Source organism: Phyllostomus discolor, chromosome 6 (assembly GCF_004126475.2).
Source record: "Phyllostomus discolor isolate MPI-MPIP mPhyDis1 chromosome 6, mPhyDis1.pri.v3, whole genome shotgun sequence".
NCBI lineage: Eukaryota > Metazoa > Chordata > Mammalia > Chiroptera > Phyllostomidae > Phyllostomus > Phyllostomus discolor.
In genome coordinates, this window is record NC_040908.2 from 123,400,179 (window position 1) to 123,420,335 (window position 20,157).

Below are 20,157 nucleotides of genomic sequence, written 5' to 3' on the forward strand. Positions count from 1 at the left end.
GGGCTGGTGAAAGCATTCAAGCCTCATTATTCATGGAATCAAAGCTTTTCAGTACCTGAGGTCCATGGAGAATCAAAATTGTAGCATATATAATCCATTTAAGTTTGATCTTCAGATAGAGATGCAACTCTTCTCAGGTGAGGAATATACCAAAGAGAGCAAGAACTAACAGCACAGAAATACAAAGAAAATTTCAAAGAAAGAGGCAATAAAAGGACTGGGAAAAGTAGAGAATTATTTGGTGAAAAGACACAAATTTAGGTAAAAAGAAAATAGAATGAAATGGCAACCTGAGCAGAATATGAGAATAAAGATGTTTAGAAAGTAAATTAATGGGAAAGAGAGACAGAGAGACAGATACAGAGAGAGAGAGAGAGAATATGGCTTTCCCTACCTACAAAGGAGGAAAATTTAGGCATATAAAGAAAAATAAAACTGGATTATTTGGGAAAAGGACTACTGGTAACATGATTAAGCATTCACATTGATGAATTTGGCTTCTGTGTAAATTTCAGGTGTTAACTTTTGTAATTGCAAATAAGGCATAAGTAGCTTTTGTCATAGTTTATGTTAATCTACAAGGACTAAAGAAAGTAAAATCATTAAAAGGACAATGTACAATTTATGCAGGAGAACAAGTGAATGTCATTCTCCTTAGAGGTAAACAATTTTTAAATGTATGAAATGTGGTATTCTATTCCAATCTTTCTTAACAATTTTAAGATGGGCTAATGAGTGGAAGATTATTGATGCAAATACATAAAAGTTCCTGTCAGAGATTACCAGGTTTGTGTGGTACACACTTTTGTTCCAGAATTTGTTTTTACTGCAAAATGTTTCTTACATGAGAACCGAACCATAAAAGGTACCTCCTTTCTCCCTCTGTGAGGTTAGAGGAAATATGTATTGTATTCTGATGGCACTGCCTATGCTCACAAGGGATAACTTTGGGGGATAAAAAAGAATAACAAAAAACTATTCCTCATGTTCACCAGGGTCATCATGGTGATCTGGAATGCCAATAGTACTATGGAGCCCATATTTATTCTGAAGGGTTTTCCTGGACTGGAGTATGCTCATTCTTGGCTCTCAATTCTATTCTGCTGTGTATTCTTGGGATCATTTATTGGTAATATTACCATTCTGTCTGTCATTTGGATTGAGTCCTCACTCCACCAGCCCATGTATTATTTCATTTCCATCTTGGCACTAAATGACCTAGGTATGTCCCTGTCCACACTTCCCACTATATTTTCTGTTTTATGGTTGCATACTCGAGAAATTCAGGCAAGTGCTTGCTATGCTCAACTCTTCTTCATCCACACATTCACATTTCTGGAATCTTCACTGCTATTGGCCATGGCCTTTGACCGTTTTGTTGCTATCTGTCGTCCACTTCACTATACCACCATCCTCACCAACAGTGTAATAGGCAAGATTGGTTTGGCCTGCTTGCTAAGAAGCATGGGAGTTGTACTACCCACACCTTTGCTGCTGACCCATTATCACTACTGCCATGACAATGTCCTCTCCCATCCTTTCTGTTTGCACCAAGATGTTCTAAAATTGTCCTGTTCAGATGTCAGGATCAACAACATTTATGGACTGTGCATAGTTATTGTCACACTAGGTGTGGATTCAGTCTTAATTCTTCTTTCATATGTCCTGATTCTGAATGCTGTGCTGGGCATTGCAACTGGTGAAGAACGGCTCAAAGCACTCAACACATGTGTATCCCACATCTGCGTGGTGCTCATCTTCTTTGTTCCAGTTATTGGAGTGTCAATGGCCCATCGCTTTGGGAAGCATCTGTCTCCTGTAGTCCACATCCTCATGGCTAACATCTACCTGCTCCTTCCCCCAGTGCTTAACCCCATTGTCTATAGCGTCAGGACAAAACAGATTCGGCTAGGAATTCTCCGCAAGTTTGGGTTAGGGAGGAGGCTTTAAATAACTCTCTCCTCCAGTTTTCCCACTGAAAAATCCTGAGGCAACTACTGGAGTTGATGAGAAGTAAAATATTTGGAGCTTAATCGTCTGTTTAAATTCCTAATTTTTCCACTTCGTAGATGTATGACCTGAGTTAATCATCAGCTTATGAGATGCAGGTTTTTCAGAGCCAGATTGTGATAAGAATGGCCTTTTAATAATTTTATTTTAATCCTTAAAGTAACCATGAGACTTATAATAGACACTGTATGTAAAAGTGATTGTTTTTAAAAACTGGAAAATTAATATGATTAAATTCTTATAAATAATAATATTACTTATGAAATACAACTATGTTTATATAGTTTCTCATGTTTATGATCTAAAAAACATAAATCAATCTTTCTCTTTTTCTAATATGTTTCCCCGTATTGTGTTTCTCCTGCTAAAATGTTATAATTGTTTATGAAAATATTTCTGACTTCTTGGGGTAAGTTTGGAACTTCAGTTCCTGGAATTTCTAACTGCTAATGTGGCTATTGGCTATGGACTAAGTCTTCATCTCATCACCAGACAGTGATGCCCTGTCTCCCACTGCCACTGTAGACCTAGCTGCTCTTTCAACTTACCAGCAAGTACTGGGGCAGAAACATGAGAGTGGCTCAAGAAAGCCTGACAGTGCAGCTCTGAACATCTGGGAAAATCTATAGATTCTCTGCTCACTACTACAGCACAGGATTTGATAGCACCAATAACCTGTTAGTGAGTTTGGCAAAATAACCCCCCTTATCTTTTGGTAATATTTTCTCCTCTTTTTCTGCATGCTTATGTGGATCTTTACTATTACTATTGTGTCTTCCTCAGTTTCTTTATTGAAGATAACACATCAATTGCTTCTTCTTCATTAAGATAACTTACATGGCTGCTTTTATTGGTGATATTTTATTATCTCATACATATTCCTGGGGTCATGGCTGCTGCATGAATACAGCACTGTGGGGCTGGTCTCACCAAGCTATCATAAGTACACATAAAGTAGTTATAGTGTAAATGCTGTTGCCTGTTTACTCACCCTCTAAAACTATACTGAGGAATATGAAATACTGGCTGTGACAATTATTGCTTTCAATACTGTGGATATGCACAAAACAATGCATGGTCTTCATGTTAAAACCTAATGTAACAGTAAAGATATACACATATAAACATTAGTAAAGTTAGTAGATACCAGCATGGATATAGGTAAATAGTACAATATTGCTATTAAAGAGTGGCCAATTTTCAGTGAAGATTTAGAAATCAGGAATTAAAATACTTGACAATTTAGTTGTACCTTGTGGGTCAAATTCATTGTTATCAGCTAGACAAAGAGTGAAAGAAATGGGTTTGCTGAAGCTGACTTGTACTGGCTTATGAAAGCCAATTGTTGATATCTTGTTCCAACTCCACCTTCTGTGATGTCATATTGCTAGTTTGAAACTGGTCATGGTGGCAATATTTCCAAAACTGAAACTGGTAAACTGTAAATTCCAAGGCTTTACTTTTCTTCCTTGAGAGTTAGTTAAGTGTTATCAGCACACCACTAGGCAAGGTATTCTAGGTAAAAGAGGTAGCATGTAGAAAACAGTGTAGAAAGAACATGTGTTAGTAACATTCTCCGATCTCCAGGAGAAACTTAAGACTTGCCCAGACTGTCTCACAATACCTCAAAGAGAAAGGACCCTGAAGTGGCTTGTGATGGACATGGACATGCACTGCCCAGCTCACACTTCAGTGAAGAACTTGTGAAAAGGTGAAGGGATTAAGAAGTAGAAATTAGTAGTTACAAAACAGTCACGGGGATGTAAAGTACAGCATAGGAATATAGTCCACAATACTGTAATAATGCTGTATGGTGCCAGGTAGGTACTGGAAATATAGTGGGGAGCACTTGTGAAGTATGACATTGTCTAACCACTATGCTGTACACCTGCAACTAAGACAAAATAATAGTGAATGTCAACTTTAATTAAAAAAATAAAATATAAAGTTCTTTTTAAAAAAGAAAAAGGAACTTGCAGCTTAAGCTCCCATATGTGATGTTATTCTCTGCTTATGGGATACAAGTTATACCTTGCTTCATAGAAATCATTAAGAAGTGATTCCTTTCTTAATATAAATACATATGTAGGGTTTCTGTTATTCTTTCATTAAATGTTTTAAATGATTCATTAAAGATGCTACCTTGGTGTGGGGTTTTCTCTCTATAAACTTTTTAGGAAAGATATAAATTCCTGATAATCTACAGAACACTAATTTCAAATGAAAGTTACTCAGCCATGGTCTCTTAAATATTTGTTCTGATATTGTTTCTTTTTCATCTCCACCATATGTGAGAACTTTTTAAAAGTATATCTTATTGATTATGCTACTACGGTTGTCCCAATTTTTTTCTCCCCTTTTTCTCCCCTTGATTCTATATACCCTCACACCCTCCAGTATCGCCTCCCCCACTTAATCCAGGGACTTAAATCCTTTTGATGGAACAAAAGGAAGAAATAAACATCCAACTGGAACAGAATGAAGAAACAAGGGTTCAAAAAAATGAGGAGAGGCTTCAGAACCTCTGGGACAACTTAAATGTTCCAACATCTGAATCACAGAGGTGCAAGAACTTTTGAATATGTTTCACATGCCAACTATTCATTATCCTATTTGTCTATTTTTTCATACTTTCACATGTCCCACTTTAGGTATTAGCACAAGGATATTTTATGGAAGGCTTGTACTTGTGCAAATAAAGTGCCTTGAGGAAAAGGGCCATGATTTCTGTTTCCTTGATGCACTGAACCATGTCTATATGATGCCTCAATAAACAAACTGATTCAGAGAAGAAAATGCACTCAACAGTTAATGGGATGAGTTAAGAAATGGTTAGTATTAGGATACAGAATTCAAATGATTTCCACTGATCTAATAAGCATTTCTCATCATCTCGAATATCTTAAGCCATGTCACTCCCCACTGCCAGCTTTCACATGTCCTCCACGGAAGCTCTGCATCAGGCTCAGTGATGAACTTGCGTTTCTGTGAAGATACTATGTTAAGAAAATGAGAGCTTTCCAGATTCCCCACCAAAACACTGACATTATCTTAATTCTGCTCATAAAGTGAATTAGGAACAAGGTAATTTTAAGTTTGGGTGAATATATTTAAATATTTTTCTGTGGGTAATAAAACTCACTTTGAAGTGGACTGTTGCCCTGTTTGCTCTTCCATCAGCTCAGTCAACAAAATCTACAAAACGTTATTGAAAGAAAAATACATGTGATTATGGATCTTTGTGGTTAATATTTGTGAAAAATAATGAGATTTAAGAAAGCTTTGGAGAATGGTGTCATCTTGGAAAACAGCAAAGACAAAGTTAGTGTGATTAATCTTCAAGAAGAAAAATGAATATGGGAACTAATCATTTAAATTAAGTCTTATTAAAATTGATGGAGGTGGAAATAAGGTAAAATATCAGAAAGGTTATTAATTGATTTTGTTGTTCATATTTGCTTGGATTATTTCCCCCTTTCAGAAAAAAAATTATTCTTAATACTATTTCTTGACTAATAAGATGCCAAGAGAGCTGAATCCCCAAAAACAAACTCATGGATACAATGTACATTTTAGAATGTCAACATATTAAATTAATATGAGAAATGCAGCCTTTTAAAACTAGATGCATACTCTCCAAGAAATGAGTTTGCTTTTTGAAAATAAACACACATACAAATCCAAATCATGGTTAAAGAGCCATCTAACACCATATAGTTGACCCCCTTTACCTTTTACTATCCACTCACCTGCTTCTCTCAGGTAACAACCATATCATTGTCTATGTGTATAAATTTTTGTATGTTTGTTCTCTCTTCTTATTTTTCTTGAATCCTCACTTGAGGATATGTTTATAGCTTTTAGATAGAGAGAAAGGGAGAGAGAGAAACATCAATGTGTGAGGGAAACATCAATTGTTTGCCACTTGTATCACCCATCTGGGATCGAAACTGCAACCCAGGTATGTGCCCTGACACGGAAGTGAACCCTCAACTTTTTGGTGTATGAGATGATGCTCAAACCAACTGAGCCACCTGTCCAGGGCTCACTTGTTTTTCTTGTTTGTTCATTTCTTGCTCTCAGTTTTATACCCTCCATATGAGTGAAACCATATGGTTCTTAAGTTTTTCTGTCTGTTATTTTACTTAGCATGATATTCTTAAGGCCTATCCATGATGTTGAAAATGGCAGTGTTTCATCTTTGCTTATGGCTAGGTAGCATTCTACTGTATATATGTACCACATCTTTCTCTAATCAACTATGAAAGGACACTTTGATTGTTTTCAAGTCTTGGCCACTGAGAATAATGCTGCACATAGAACTATATGCTTGAAAGCCATATAATCTTATTAACCAATGTCACACAGTAAAAAGCCATCTGATACTCATGAAATGAGATTCAGAGAAATTGGCCTTATGATTTAATTATTTAATGTCTGTGAAATTTGATGTACCCTTTGAAAATACTTGACAGGGTCTTTGAAATCAGTGTCACCTCAGAGCATAAAATATCGGGTCACAGAATTGGAAGATTGGATGAATGCTAGGAATGATTAATTTTAAATAACAAATCTGTACCAAAGCATCAGGGAGTCAATTTTTGGTTGTCTGTTATTAAGGACTTAATATCTTCTAAAGATATACATATATTAACTCATTGAACATTTACAAACAAAGAGACAGATAAATTATTATGAACTCATTGTACACATAAGGAAACTGAGGAGAAAAGTCTGAGTAGCAGTGTTTGCTAGGTTGCATAGTCATTCATTGAGTGTCAGCACCAGAATTCAAAGATCAGCACCTTTGGCTCAGCAGTCCATGCTCTGTACTGTTGTAGTTACAGAGCCTGTGGGTTTTGCTTTCATATTACCCTGAGACTTAAACAGCAAATACTGAGTTTTTGTTCAGTTTTGTTCCCTCACCTCCCCCAACCCCATTTGTTCCTGTGCCCTCCCCCCAGTTTAAAGCAAAATTTCTCTATCTTGGCACTCTTACCATTTAGACTGAACAATTGTTTGCTGTGGGAACTATGTCCTCCTTGTAAGATTTTAGGAGCATCTCTACTATCTACAAACCAGATGCCCTTAACCTTGCCCCCCTTGTGACAACAGATAATGTCTCCAGACATAGTCAAATAACCCTTTAGGAAGAAATTTTCTTCATGTTGAGAATTACTGCCTTACATTAAGGATTCTCTCAACTCCTGTTTCCCACATGGAGATCTGCTGAACACAAATTTCAACAATTAATAAATGCTCTCTGGATACCATATGTCTGGAAAAGTCTGAAACATTAGCAAGCAATATTAATGTTTACACACAATGGAATTACAATGTGCAGTTTGTCCCAAACAGAATTTTGTCAAGGTTTACCTGGTATGTTGGGCCATTAATTCTATTTGGACAGTGGCCTATTGTACATTTTAGAAAAATTTGATATAGGCAGACTAAAGAATTCACATTTTGAGCAGTTAGAACTTGCTCTATGTCTCTGATTCTTCAGAGCACAGAATTTTTCTTGCGCAGCATTCTGACTAACTAAACCAGCCCATTTCTCCATCAGATGAGTTCAGGGATACTTCCCAGTTGCTGCCATATCTGGACTCCCACCTTGAGAATTTGGCATAATCATCTCCTTCCCCTGAGCAAGACAAAAAGCTCCAATGCAGTGGCATCAGTGGCATCATTTTTACTCCCTGAAGATTGCATTAGGAAAAAAAAATGATCCTGAGAGAATGGACTAGTCTGGGGAGGGACGCTGAGTTCAGAGTAGTTAAAGCACCAGGTATAATGCTAATGAAGCACATTGCTGGATAGAGTCAAGGATGCTGAACCCCCAAATATGCCATCTTCGCTCTGGAGTTGCTGTAAAACAAATGGAAGCTTTCCTGAGGAAAGCTATGCTTCCTTGAAGAACTATCTGCTTTAGGATCCACTGTATATATGTATGTATATACGCACACATATAAATTCTCTTATGTTCATCATTGGTGGCTCTCTCTTCTTACAAGAATCCCCTATCCCTGAACAACCTGCAGCAGGGTGAGTGACTGTCTACACCTGAGGGCTCAGGTATGCATGAAGGAATGTTTCTGAGGTGAGAAACATGGATAAAAGATTAGTACCTATTTGAAGAATCCAGGAAGTAGAAAGCTGACCAAGTGAAATTACTGTTTTGGGGATCAGAGATACAGGTTGTCATTCCCCCAAAGAAGCCAGACTATCATCCTCAAAGGCTGCTCAAAAGGGTTTGCAATGGAATGCCATTAAAATTCACTTCAAGGTATAGATACTATAAATGATGGAATCATGCTCTGAAATCTCTGGTTTCTCACACATTGCTGTCTCTTATTAACTGAAAATTATAAGGTTAAAATGATGATGGCAATGATGATATTCATGATGATTCCAATACCTCCTCTATCTCACTCTCATGCACATCGTGTACACTTAGCAATATTATAAGCCGAAAGAGGAATTTAGGAAAAGTAATCCTCCTAAGTCCTAAGGGGTAACATGTTTACCAGTGACACTCCACTTGGGCACTCCAGTTCACACCTGTCTTTGGATCACTGTTGTATACGGCTGATATGTTTGAGATGTGACTACTTCCACATATCCATTAATGTTTTGCTTTACTTAAGCCCAAAGTAACTCCTAGGTCTCAGACTCTGTGCTGAGCACTTTAGATACATTTTCTTGAATCTCTTGAATATTATTATATAAGGTAAAACAGGTCCCGATTTTTATGTTCAAAGAAGTTTAGTAAACTGTTCAAAATGATAGAAATAATGAATGGCAGTTGCCCTCGGGGTTTTTTCTTGTTGTTTTTTTCACTATGGAGAAGTAGCCACTGAGATCAGGGTGCTTGTGTCCGTATCCAACAGACCCCTTTAGGGGAGATGAATTATGAATATCCTAAGTCAGAGGATTTTCTACAAAGGAGTCAGAAAAAACATCTTAGAGGGCAGACTGGCATACCTGGGCAGGATGGAGTGTCTGAAGACACTGAAAGATTTGAGGGAGGATCTCAAGGGAGGAGAATATAACTGCGTGCAAATGCCACAGTGATGACAATTCTTGTTCAATGATGCTAAAGGGGCAAGGGGAAGTTTGAGATATGAAAAGCTGGGATAGTGAGGGAGATGTATAAGGACCAGTATTGCCTAATATGCTGATTAATACAGTATATAAATCAGACTATGTGAATATGTAAGCCAATTCCTTTCTTTATTGTATCTCTTTCTAAAAAGGGAAGAAAGTTTTATCAGAGTGAAAAGGTTCCTGTGACTCCTTTAGGAAGGGAGGAAATTGGTTATTTTAAGTCTGTCAGAGGAAATCGCAAAATGGAAGTGTATTAGTGGAGCAGGATAGATTGGGGAACAGATGAACTTTGAAAAAAATGATACTCAGTGAAAAAAATTTCATTGACATGTTGTGCCTAGAGTAGCTGGAATTGGGTCACCATCATGTTGCTAAGTAATGGGAGTTTCTAGGATTCTATTAAATGCCTCATCTTCTTCAGTCATTAGTAACCTCTGCCTCTTATGTTCCCTGAGCACATTTTGTCTACTTGGTGCCTGTTAGACTCTTCTTCTCACATGCCATGTGTTCTTTTGCATTGTTTTTCATTTTTTTTCCTAAGGATTATTTCTTTCTCTTTCTGCTCTATTATGCATCCTTCCCAGTTCTCCAAGTAGCAGTCATTTCCCTTTTGATAAATCTTTATGGAACCAAAAATACCACTATCTCATCTCTTTGACACACACACCTCAAATTTATTTTAACCAAACTGAATTAATCTTAACTCCTAGTCTTTCCAACATTAAAATTTTTGTTTTTTTCTATGAATGACACTAAAATCTACCAAGTAACTTCACATCTCCTGGGTTTCTTCCTTTTGCTTATTCTTAACATATGATCATCAAACAATGTTTCATTTTTCTACCTATAAACTTTTATATCTATTTATTCTTTATCCTCCTCTCTGTCACATGTCACTTTTATCCATTTTTTATGACTACAAGAGCCTTATAAAGGATTTCCCTGCCTTCTCATCTGTCAATATTTAAAACAATCTTAACATTTGTTCTAGGTCAGCACTGATGTAATATACATTTGGTCAAATCATTAACTTAAGAAAGTGTCATCTTGTATCCTCTAATAGTAAGACCCAACTTTATGTATTGATGCACAATTACCCTCAGAATTTCCATCTTAACTCCAATAACAATCTGAAAAGCCATGTCACCTACAGCTTTGCTCAATTATATTGATTTACAGTTGTAATGCAAAGAGTTTCCTGCTTTGCATGGGTGCCCATCAGCACAGAGTATCTATCACAGCCCTTTGTTCCCACAGAACTCATATCTGCCATTTGAGGAACTAATTCAAGAATTACCTTTCATAAACCTTCACTAACCTCCCTGGTCCCGGATAGATCCTCTTTCTGTGTTTTAAACTACACTTTGTTTTAATTTGAGCTCTTTCTATCCACTAGAGTGTAAGTGTTTACTTGAAGACATGTTCTATATATTACTCTATATTTTGACAGTACCCAATTTTCTTTTATAAAATAGGTTCTCAATAAATGTGCAATAAGGAAATAATGAATTAATTGGTAAAATAATAAATGTAGGTAGTAATGTATATACAATGAGCAGAAGAGTGATTGAAACAGAAAACAGAGCAGTGTGCATCAGAGCTTCTTTTTACAATATTGACTTTTACCTTAATTGTTTTCCTTTCTTGTCTCCCCGCATAGACTGAAGGTGTCTCCATTCCCACAATGTCTGTCTTCAATAGCTCTGCTCTATACCCTCGCTTCCTCCTGACAGGCCTCTCAGGCCTTGAAAGCAGATATGGCTTGATTTCCCTCCCCATCTTCTTTGTTTATGCCACCTCAGTTGCAGGGAACATTACTATCCTATTTATCATCAGAACTGAGCCTTCCCTGCACCAACCAATGTACTACTTTCTGTCAATGTTGGCACTTACTGACCTGGGCCTATCCACTACAACCTTGCCTACAATGTTCAGTGTCTTCTGGTTCCATGCACGGGAGATCTCCTTCAACACTTGTCTGGTCCAGATGTACTTCATTCATGTTTTCTCAATTATCGAGTCAGCCGTTCTGTTAGCCATGGCCTTTGACCGCCTCGTAGCCATCCGAGAGCCCTTGCGCTATGCGGCCATTCTAACCAATGGTGTCATCATTGGGATTGGGTTGGCAATTGCTGGAAGGGCTTTGGCTCTGGTCTTTCCAGCTTCCTTCCTCCTAAAGAGGCTTCAATATCGGCCTGTCAATATTCTCTCCTACCCTTTCTGCCTGCACCAGGACCTCATAAAGACAACTGTGTCCAGCCGCCGAGTCAGCAGCATCTATGGCCTCATAGTGGTCATTTGCTCCATGGGACTTGATTCAGTGCTCCTCCTCCTCTCCTATATCCTCATCCTTGGCACAGTGTTGAGTATAGCCTCCAAAACAGAGAGGGTGCGAGCTCTCAATACCTGTATCTCCCACATCTGTGCTGTCCTTACCTTCTATACACCAATGATTGGGCTATCTATGATCCGGCGTTATGGGCAGAATGCTTCCCCAATTGTCCATGTGCTCATGGCCAATGTCTACTTGCTGGTTCCACCCCTCATGAACCCCATTGTCTACAGTGTCAAAACCAAGCAGATTCGTGACAGAATTCTCAAGAAATTCAAACAACAGAAAGTTTAGGGAAAAGAGGTTCTAAAATACAACTTTCTTCCCCCTCTTTATATTTATTAGAGTACTCCACACCACTGTAGAATTTTCAATTTATATATTAGTGATAATGTTTTGACTTTAAGAAACTAGACACAAACCTCAACAACAGTAAATCTTATCTTTTTGGTGTAGAGAATAAAGGCATGATTTTGTTTTACATTCATGTTGACATACTAAAGAATATGGTCCTTAAACCCAGGTTGGGCCATTCTTAGAAGAACTCTTTTAATAACCAGCAATAAATGTTTGTGAAACTAAGATTCATCAAATCAGCAATCTCGTGAAGTTATTCATCACACCTTGTTAAAGCCCTCAATTTCTAGAGAAGATTTAGGTTATGACACTGGGTCTCCTATGGGTTCTGTAGTCAAGAGCTATAATATTTGCTCATGAAATAGACCGTATTATGAAAGTATTTTTAATGCATTTTTTAAAAAATCCTCTGTTCAGGAGAGAAAAATGATTCCAGGAAGAAAGACTTCTTCTATAAAGAGAAGTTCCATGACAAATGGGCAAAGCTCAGGATGTTTTCAGAAGCATTAAAGGAAGACACCTTGGCCCAAATTATTAAACTGATTAGAGTGGCTCTCAGATGATCCCAAACCATCATGTTTCTGTGTTTAGAAACTTATGGAGGCTTTTATATTCTGAGTAGGCAGACACTTCTGAGACCCACATTTCACCCATTTTGATCTGCTTTTAACCTGTTAGTTACTGAAGAGAGATGTCAAAGGCTCCAAAACATCATAACACATTTGTCTATTTTTTTCTTGGTTATGCTATCAGCTTTTCCCCAACTATTTTAATGCTACGTTGTTAGGTATGTAGATGTTAAGATTTGCTATGTCTCTCTGGGTAGTCCCTTCATTAAAATGTAATGTTCTTTATCCTTGAAAATTTCTTTCATTCTAAAGTAGTCTTTTCTGACTTCTGGCCAAGATGGAGGTGTAGGTAGATACAATGCCTCCTCACACAACCAGAAGAAGTATAATAAATTTAAAAACAAAAAAAATGACCAGAACTGCCAGAAAATCGATCTGTGTGGAAGTGTCACAACCAAGAAGTTAGAGAAGAAACAACATTCAGTGTGGTAGGAGGGGAGAATACAGGCAGCTGGGGCAGAATGGACATGCAGCAAGGTGGCCGCTGGAGGATCAGGTGGGTAAGGTGGTGGCTGGTGGACCAGCTGGTCCCACATTTGCAGGTGTATAAAATGGGAAGAACAAGTGGGGAGCAAGACAGCCCATGCAACCCAGGGTTCCAGCATGGGGAAAGAAAGCCTCAAACCTCTGGCTGTAAAATTATGGAGTTGCAGTGGCAAGAGAACCTCCTAGCCTCACAGGAGAACATGCTGAAGAGACCCACAGGATCCTAGAATGTACACAAAATCACCTACCAGGGAATCAGCACTGGGAATGCTGGTAGGAGGGAGGTGCAGGGCAGAGAGGAATAAAGAGGAGAAAACATGGGGCAATTGTAATAATATAACCAGTAAAATATACTTTAGAAAAGATAAAAAAACAAAAATAAAGTGTGTCTTTTCTGAATTCAGTAGTTTGTCTAGCTTTCTTTTGATTTATGTTATCATGGCATATGTTTTTTCTTTTCTTCACTTAAAATACATGTATTTGTTAGTGTATTACTTTGCTAAGTATTGTTTTATTTTTTAAAAAATTTTGACAGCTCTCTTGGATGCAGTTTACATACCATACATCACCCATTTAAAATGCATCAGTGTTTTTCGACCTCATTGGCATAGCTCAGTGGATTGAGCCCGGGCTGTGAACCAAAACATTGCAGGTTTGATTCCCAGTCAGGACACATTCCTGGGTTGCAGACCATGGCCCCCAGCAACCGCACATTGATGTTTCTCTCTCTCTCTCTTTCTCCCTCCCTTCCCTCTCTAATAAATAAATAACATCTTAAAAAATACATCAATGTTTTTAAATATATCAACAGATATGTATAACTGTCAATCAATGTTTATCATCTCAAAAAGAAATCTCACACTCTTTAGCTATCACTTCTTTCTCTATATCCTTCACCTCGTCTTAAGGCACCAATGACATACTTTCTGACTCAATAGATTTCCCTGTTTTGGATTTGGATATGAATGAATTATTAAAATATGTGGCATTTTGTGGCTGATGTCTTTCTCTTAGCATACTGATGTAGCATGTATCAGTACTTCAGTCCTTTTTATGGCTAAGTAATATTTCATTTCATGGTGTTATATAAATGAGTTAAAAATAGTCCCTGTGTATTTACCTGTATACTTTCACAGTATATTTTCACAGCAAGTAGGTCCTTCAGCTCAAGCTCACTGGCACCAGATTGAAATTCTTTCACAATCAATTGCTTTAAATTGATACGATTCTAACCATACAGAGACTGCCTGGTTTATATACCTCACAAAACTGCACCCAACTTCTGCTAGTTCTAGATAAGACAAACCTTAGGATTAAAAAAATCTGCAAACCACTGCTCCCCTTCAGGTTCTTCTATCCAGAGACTACCTCCCATGCCAGATGATTAAGGCATACACATCTGAGTTAATGTATTTAAGCTGTTGTACAAAAGTTCTCTGAGACCCACATTCTGATTCCATCTCATTCCTGAAATGTCAGTCTCGAACACCTGCGAAGTGCACATCTCTACCTTCTATCTCATTGGGATCCCAAGAATGGAACATGCTCACATCTGGGTCTCCATCCCCATTGGCCTCACATACCTCATTGCCATCCTGGGAAACTATAGCATCCTCCTTTTCATAAAAGTGGAGACCTCTCTGCATGAGCCTATGTACTATTTTCTGTCCGTATTGGCCTTTTTGGACCTCAACTGTCCTTCTACTCACATCCAACCATGCAGAGAATTTTTTTCAATGCCACTGGAATTTCCGCTGATGACTGCTTTGCACAAGCATTTTTCATTCATGGATTCTTATCTATGGAGTCATCATTTCTTCTTATGTCAATGAATCACTTTATAGCCATCCACACTCTATGAGCTACACCTCCATCCTGACAAGTGACAGAGTCATTAAAATTGGCCTTGTATTTGCTATACAAAGCATGTTATTGGTCTTGCCTCTTCCCTTTATTCTAAACAGGCGTAGATTCTACAAGAAACACCTTCTATTTCACTTCTATTGCTTCCACCAGGGTATCATGAAGTTGGCTTGTTCTGACAACAGGGTCAATTTTATCTGTGGCCTGTTTGTGGCTCTAACAGCTATGTTACAGTTGGTGTGTATTTCTGTGTCTTACATGCTGATCTTGAAAATCGTATTGGTCACAGTCTCACACAAAGGCCGCCTCAAGGTCGTCAACACTTGCTTCTCCCATATTTGTAAGTATTCATTTTCTATGCACTTATTGTCACCTTAGTTATTATTCACTGACTTGCCAAAAATGTTTCACCAGTTATTAGGGTCCTCATAGCTGATATTGTCCTTCTGGTTCCTACACTAATGAATTTCAGTGTGTACTCTGTGATGACTCAGCACATTAGAAATTGGATCCTCGGAAATTATGTGACAAACAGGTTTGATGGGGTATTTCTTGCAGCAAATGCCAAGCTCACTTGACAATTTTCAAACAAAAATGGGAATAAAGAATTGCAATGAAGTAATAGATATTAACATGAATATGTACTGTATATACTCAGCTGCCCCATCAAAATCCAAGTTATTGGTTTAACAGCAACAACATACTAGATGGCTTGGGGTTAGAATATGCTGATAACTGCATTTCTTACTTCCTCTCTCTCCTCTATCCCTTCACACAATCAGCTATATGATTTTATCAATAACAGCTATATACGTACTATCTTAATTTGATTTAATGAAATTTCAATATATTATTCTAAAACAGCAAAAAGTATTTAGGAAAAAAGCAAATGTGATTCTAATGAACTCAGGCATGATCAGTAATGACTAAAATGAAGTGCAAGATTGGTCATACACACAAACACACACATATGCTAGCGGCATCTCCTGAACACAGCTCACTTGATGTGTGTGTGTTGTGGGAAATGTATGTGTGATTTTGAGCATAGTTCATCAACAATTTTAATAAAAGGGCTTTTGTTTTAGTACTGTGAAACATGCCTTAACTGTAAGAACCTAATAGATGAGCAAATATTTCTTTCATTTATATTTTAAAGTGTTTGTAATATATTTAATAAATTTCCTTTTTTGGTATGCATATTGGGTGAGCTGCTCCTTATCCAAGCCTGTATAACCCCCTCTTTATGCCAGTTATAGGCCTATATAAGGGTATTATTTCTTAATTGTCTATATCCTACATCGATGTGTAGGTGATTGAAGTAGACTATTTTAATTTCTCTCTTTGTCAGTGTCAAGCAAAGTGCATAGAAAATACGAGTGGCTTATTGTATGTTTGTTAAAAGCATAGCAATCCTAGCAAATTTTGAAGACATGAATATAATGCATAATAAGAAAACCAAAGAATCTGTTAGAGTATGTCTGAAAATGCCCATTAATATGGAGTTTACTTGTTCTACAAGTTAATTACTTGGGACAAGCAGTAAAATAAAAACAAGCATAAAAAGGATTTAAAAATCAAAAAATAAGTGAAGTAATCTCATGTATAGAAATAAGATATAGTCGGGTTCTCACTAAAAGTTACTGACTGAATTTAGTCCCACATCTAATAAACACTACTATATTTAATCCACACTAAACTCTAAAAATTATAAAGATTGTATTATTATAATATACAGTCCATTGCTAGTGACAGTAAACCAAATCATATCACATTAAACAAACTTAACACCCTTAGGTAGAACATTACAATGGTTTACAGATAGGAAGCAAAAGTTTCAGGAACCTAGGACTATTATCATGTTCTAGAAGATATTAGCACCACCCACTCACTCTCTTCACCTCTCTTCTTTGCTTCTGTCAGTGTTCTGAATGAAGCACCAATATGGTGTGGTAAGTGGTTGTAAGCTGGTAGAATGGGTAGGTAGTGGTGACACTTCTTACACCTCAACTAACAGAGAAGAGAGTGGACTTTCACTATATGAGCTCCACTTCAGAGATCTAGAGAAAGGGCTGAAAACTACACACTTGATCAATATACCCATGGGTGTACATGCATTGTGATTAGCAAAAGTGAGTTATGGTGCTGCTACAATCACTGCAACTGTAATAAATAAAAGGGGGACTTTTTCTTCCTAGAAGGGCTGGAGAAATGGCACTTAGAAAGAAGAAACAAATCAAAACAAATCAAATCAAGTAAAAGAAACAAATCAGGAGTTGTCTACTAAGAATGCCAAAGATGGCTGAATGACATCAGTGAGAAATGCTATTAAAATACAACTCAAAGTAATTATTAAAGGATACATAGAAAAACAACCCATAGAGTGGCCTGTAGGTATTTTTTGGAAGTTTTTAGAAAATACATACATCATGCTATTACAGCAAGAATTAGGAACCAATGTACTGAGTAGGTAGTGCAAATTATCATGAAATGGTAAATCATCTACAGAATGCTATGTTTAAGAAGACAGGCAGGTACCTAGATATATATCATTTTATCTGATAGCATTTCTAAAGGAGGCATGGAAAGCCCTCTTTTCAACCTTGGCAAGGCAATTGAATTACTTGAGGAGCATTTCAATGTCTGGGTAATAAGGTAACATCACAAGCCAATTAAATCAGAATATAAAGTTATTTTAACCAATCTCTGATTCATATTGAAGTTGTTTCAAATTTTGACTATTTTGAATACAATTTCTATAGATATTCTTAGAGATGTGTTTGCTTGTGGCAGTTCTAGTTGTTGTGCTATAGTATAGTATCTCATTGTGATGTTAATTTTCATTTTCCAAAATGCAAGTTGGACGGTGCCAGTTTGGGTACCTTGTCCATTTTTTATTATTTTACCTACTAATTTGTAGGAGTTCTCTATATTTCCTTTGGCAGATATGTAAAGTGAGGACATTTCCTCCTGGGGGATGGATTGTCTTCTCCTTCTCTTAAAAGTGTGGTTTCATAAATAGATGATCTTTTAATTAATTTTAAGTGATTAATTACTACTATCTCAGGGTTAATGTTTATTATCCTTGGCTATCCAAGGTCATGAACATGTTATCATAAATTTCTTCTACACATTTTTTCTTTTACATGTACTACTTAGATCTATGATCCACATAAAATCAATTTATGATAAAGCTCAACAGTAATTAATTTGTTTTTATATATAAATTCCTCCACTTATTGAAAATACTTAAGTCTATGATCCAAATGAAATTGATTTATGATAAAGCTCAATAGTATTTAATTTATTTTTATACATAAATTGCTCATTTTGTCTATTCTGTACTGGTTTGCAACCTCAGGCAATTTCCTGGGAATATCAGGAACTGGCCTCTGTATGCAAACGACAAGGAGCAACAGAAGCAAGAGGCAGGCCACTTCAGAATGGTGGGTGGCAGGGAACATATGGGTGGGTGAGGTTTGTCTTGGGGCCACAAGACCAGTATATCTCCATACCTGCTTGCAAGAATCTTAAGTTTATACAGAGGCCTTCACTAGGTCCAGTCATATGTACTGTCCTGATGGTCTCAATAATACATTTCTCACTCAAGGTTACCTCCTTGAAAATGACTTCCACTGTAGGAATGGTGGGCAGACTATACATTCTAAGGACAGAGGAAGGGTAAGGAGGTTCTAATTGTGTGGGTCCAGCTTGTGGTTCACTGGAGATTATGACCTCACAATTACCTCCTCCAACATTGTGTCAATACCACACTGCTGGATAAAAGTTGCTTTAGAGTTAGTCCTAAGTCCTAGTGGTGTAGTCTAATGTCTTCCTCATCTTGCCCATTGCAGGCCTTTTGCATTTTCACATAAAGTATACAATCAACTTGTCAATTTCCACAATAAAACCTACTAGGATGTCAGTAAAATTGTGCTGTCAACATGCTCCTTTGGGAAGAATTGTTATCTTAACAACATAGAATACTCTACTCAATGAACACGGTCTACAGGTCTTTTGAAATTTTCTGCAATGTCTTGAAATTTTCAGTTTTGATATTTCATAAGTATTTTATGTTTATTTTTACATTTTTGATGTTCCTAATTAAACATCTTGATTGTTTGATGTAAATGGTATTCTAAATTTACACAAATTGTTTTTTCAAGCATGTAGGGATTCATTTTCTTTTTTATTTTTTTAACCTGGCTTACTTTTCTTAAATTCACTTATTCTTTATATTAGTATTTATAAATTTCTAAATAAACAATCATATCATTTGTGAATAACCATCTTTACACTATCCTTTCAAATTTTTATGCATTTTTCTTTTTTTCCCCATATTCCCTTTTTACCCTATAATGTTCCCTATATTACATTGTCTTGGACATCTAAGAAAATTTTGAATAGAAATAATCATGGGTACATTCTGACCTTTACTTGGTAGTGAGTGAAAATGTCTAATGTCTTTTTATTTTTTCAATGCTAGCTATAGCATATTATACATATATATGTGTTACACATATATAAAATCTTTCAATTCAAGGTAGTACCCCCCATTTATACTTTACTCTGAGTATCTTTACTCAGAGGTTTATGATGAAAATATATTTTATCTGCTGAAGTGATCATGCAGTTTTTCCTCCATGTCACTGGGAAGCATATATATGATTTTTTAAAAATGTTTATTCTAGGTTAAACTCTACTTGGTTATAATATTATATTTTGGTACATTCCATGCTCTACTTGATATTTTTATTATGTTTGTACCTACACTCACATGGTACATTGACCATTGTTCACTGTTTCTCACTGTGTGATTGGTTAGACAGCAACACATGAAACTGATGAAAAAGTGTTTTATTCTTCAATGGACTGTTATAATATTGGTCTTTTTTGTTGTTGTAAAATGTGTGGCAGATACCAGCCAGCAGTATCCATCTCTGCTGTGGATGCTTGTCGAAAACACGAGAAAAACATACACAGAGACAACCAGGTCCTGTGGGGGAATAGGGACAGAATGGCCACTCTCTCTAGTGGAGAGCGTGCCATGTCCATTCCCAAGCAGATTTTTATTGAGAATACAGACGTAGTTTGTGGATTCACAGTCTGGCAGAAAAGATCAAAAGAAGTAGGTGACTTACAAAGGTGCAGACAGAACCTCCGCTATGATTCTGGGCAGAGCTTGGAATTTTATCATGTGAAAGGTCTACCAGGGCTCAAGGGCCAGTTTTGGTTTCCTGTCTGTGCCTTCAAATTCTAACCTAATAACATCCTTCAGCAAACAGATCTTACAGGATCTTGCATATTCTATGTCCCAGGCCTGATTACCCCAGGAGTCCACCATTTCTGGTCTGGGCTGCACCACCCCTGCTATTT

At 37.0% G+C, this 20,157-nt stretch overlaps 2 protein-coding genes and 1 pseudogene across 2 annotated transcripts; all 3 read left to right on the plus strand.

The window, feature by feature from the left end:
- Positions 1-610: 610 nt before the first annotated feature.
- LOC114500901 (olfactory receptor 51L1-like) lies at positions 611-3,819 on the plus strand. The gene has a single exon (XM_036028926.1). It carries the CDS (start codon positions 985-987, stop codon positions 1,948-1,950), a length of 966 nt encoding a protein of 321 aa, XP_035884819.1. The 5' UTR covers positions 611-984; the 3' UTR covers positions 1,951-3,819.
- A 4,018-nt stretch (positions 3,820-7,837) lies between these two features.
- On the plus strand, positions 7,838-12,746 carry LOC114501033 (olfactory receptor 51G2-like). Its single transcript, XM_028517773.2, has 2 exons — positions 7,838-8,110; positions 10,778-12,746. The coding sequence occupies exon 2, from the start codon at positions 10,802-10,804 to the stop codon at positions 11,741-11,743; it is 942 nt and encodes a 313-aa protein (XP_028373574.1). The 5' UTR covers positions 7,838-8,110; positions 10,778-10,801; the 3' UTR covers positions 11,744-12,746.
- A 1,647-nt stretch (positions 12,747-14,393) lies between these two features.
- LOC114498885 lies at positions 14,394-15,362 on the plus strand (annotated as a pseudogene).
- Positions 15,363-20,157: the final 4,795 nt, after the last annotated feature.

Excerpts from the sequence above, each read along its gene's own strand:
- LOC114500901 (XM_036028926.1), top strand. The coding sequence starts at position 985 with ATGTTCACCAGGGTCATCATGGTGATCTGGAATGCCAATAGTACTATG.
- LOC114501033 (XM_028517773.2), top strand. The coding sequence starts at position 10,802 with ATGTCTGTCTTCAATAGCTCTGCTCTATACCCTCGCTTCCTCCTGACA.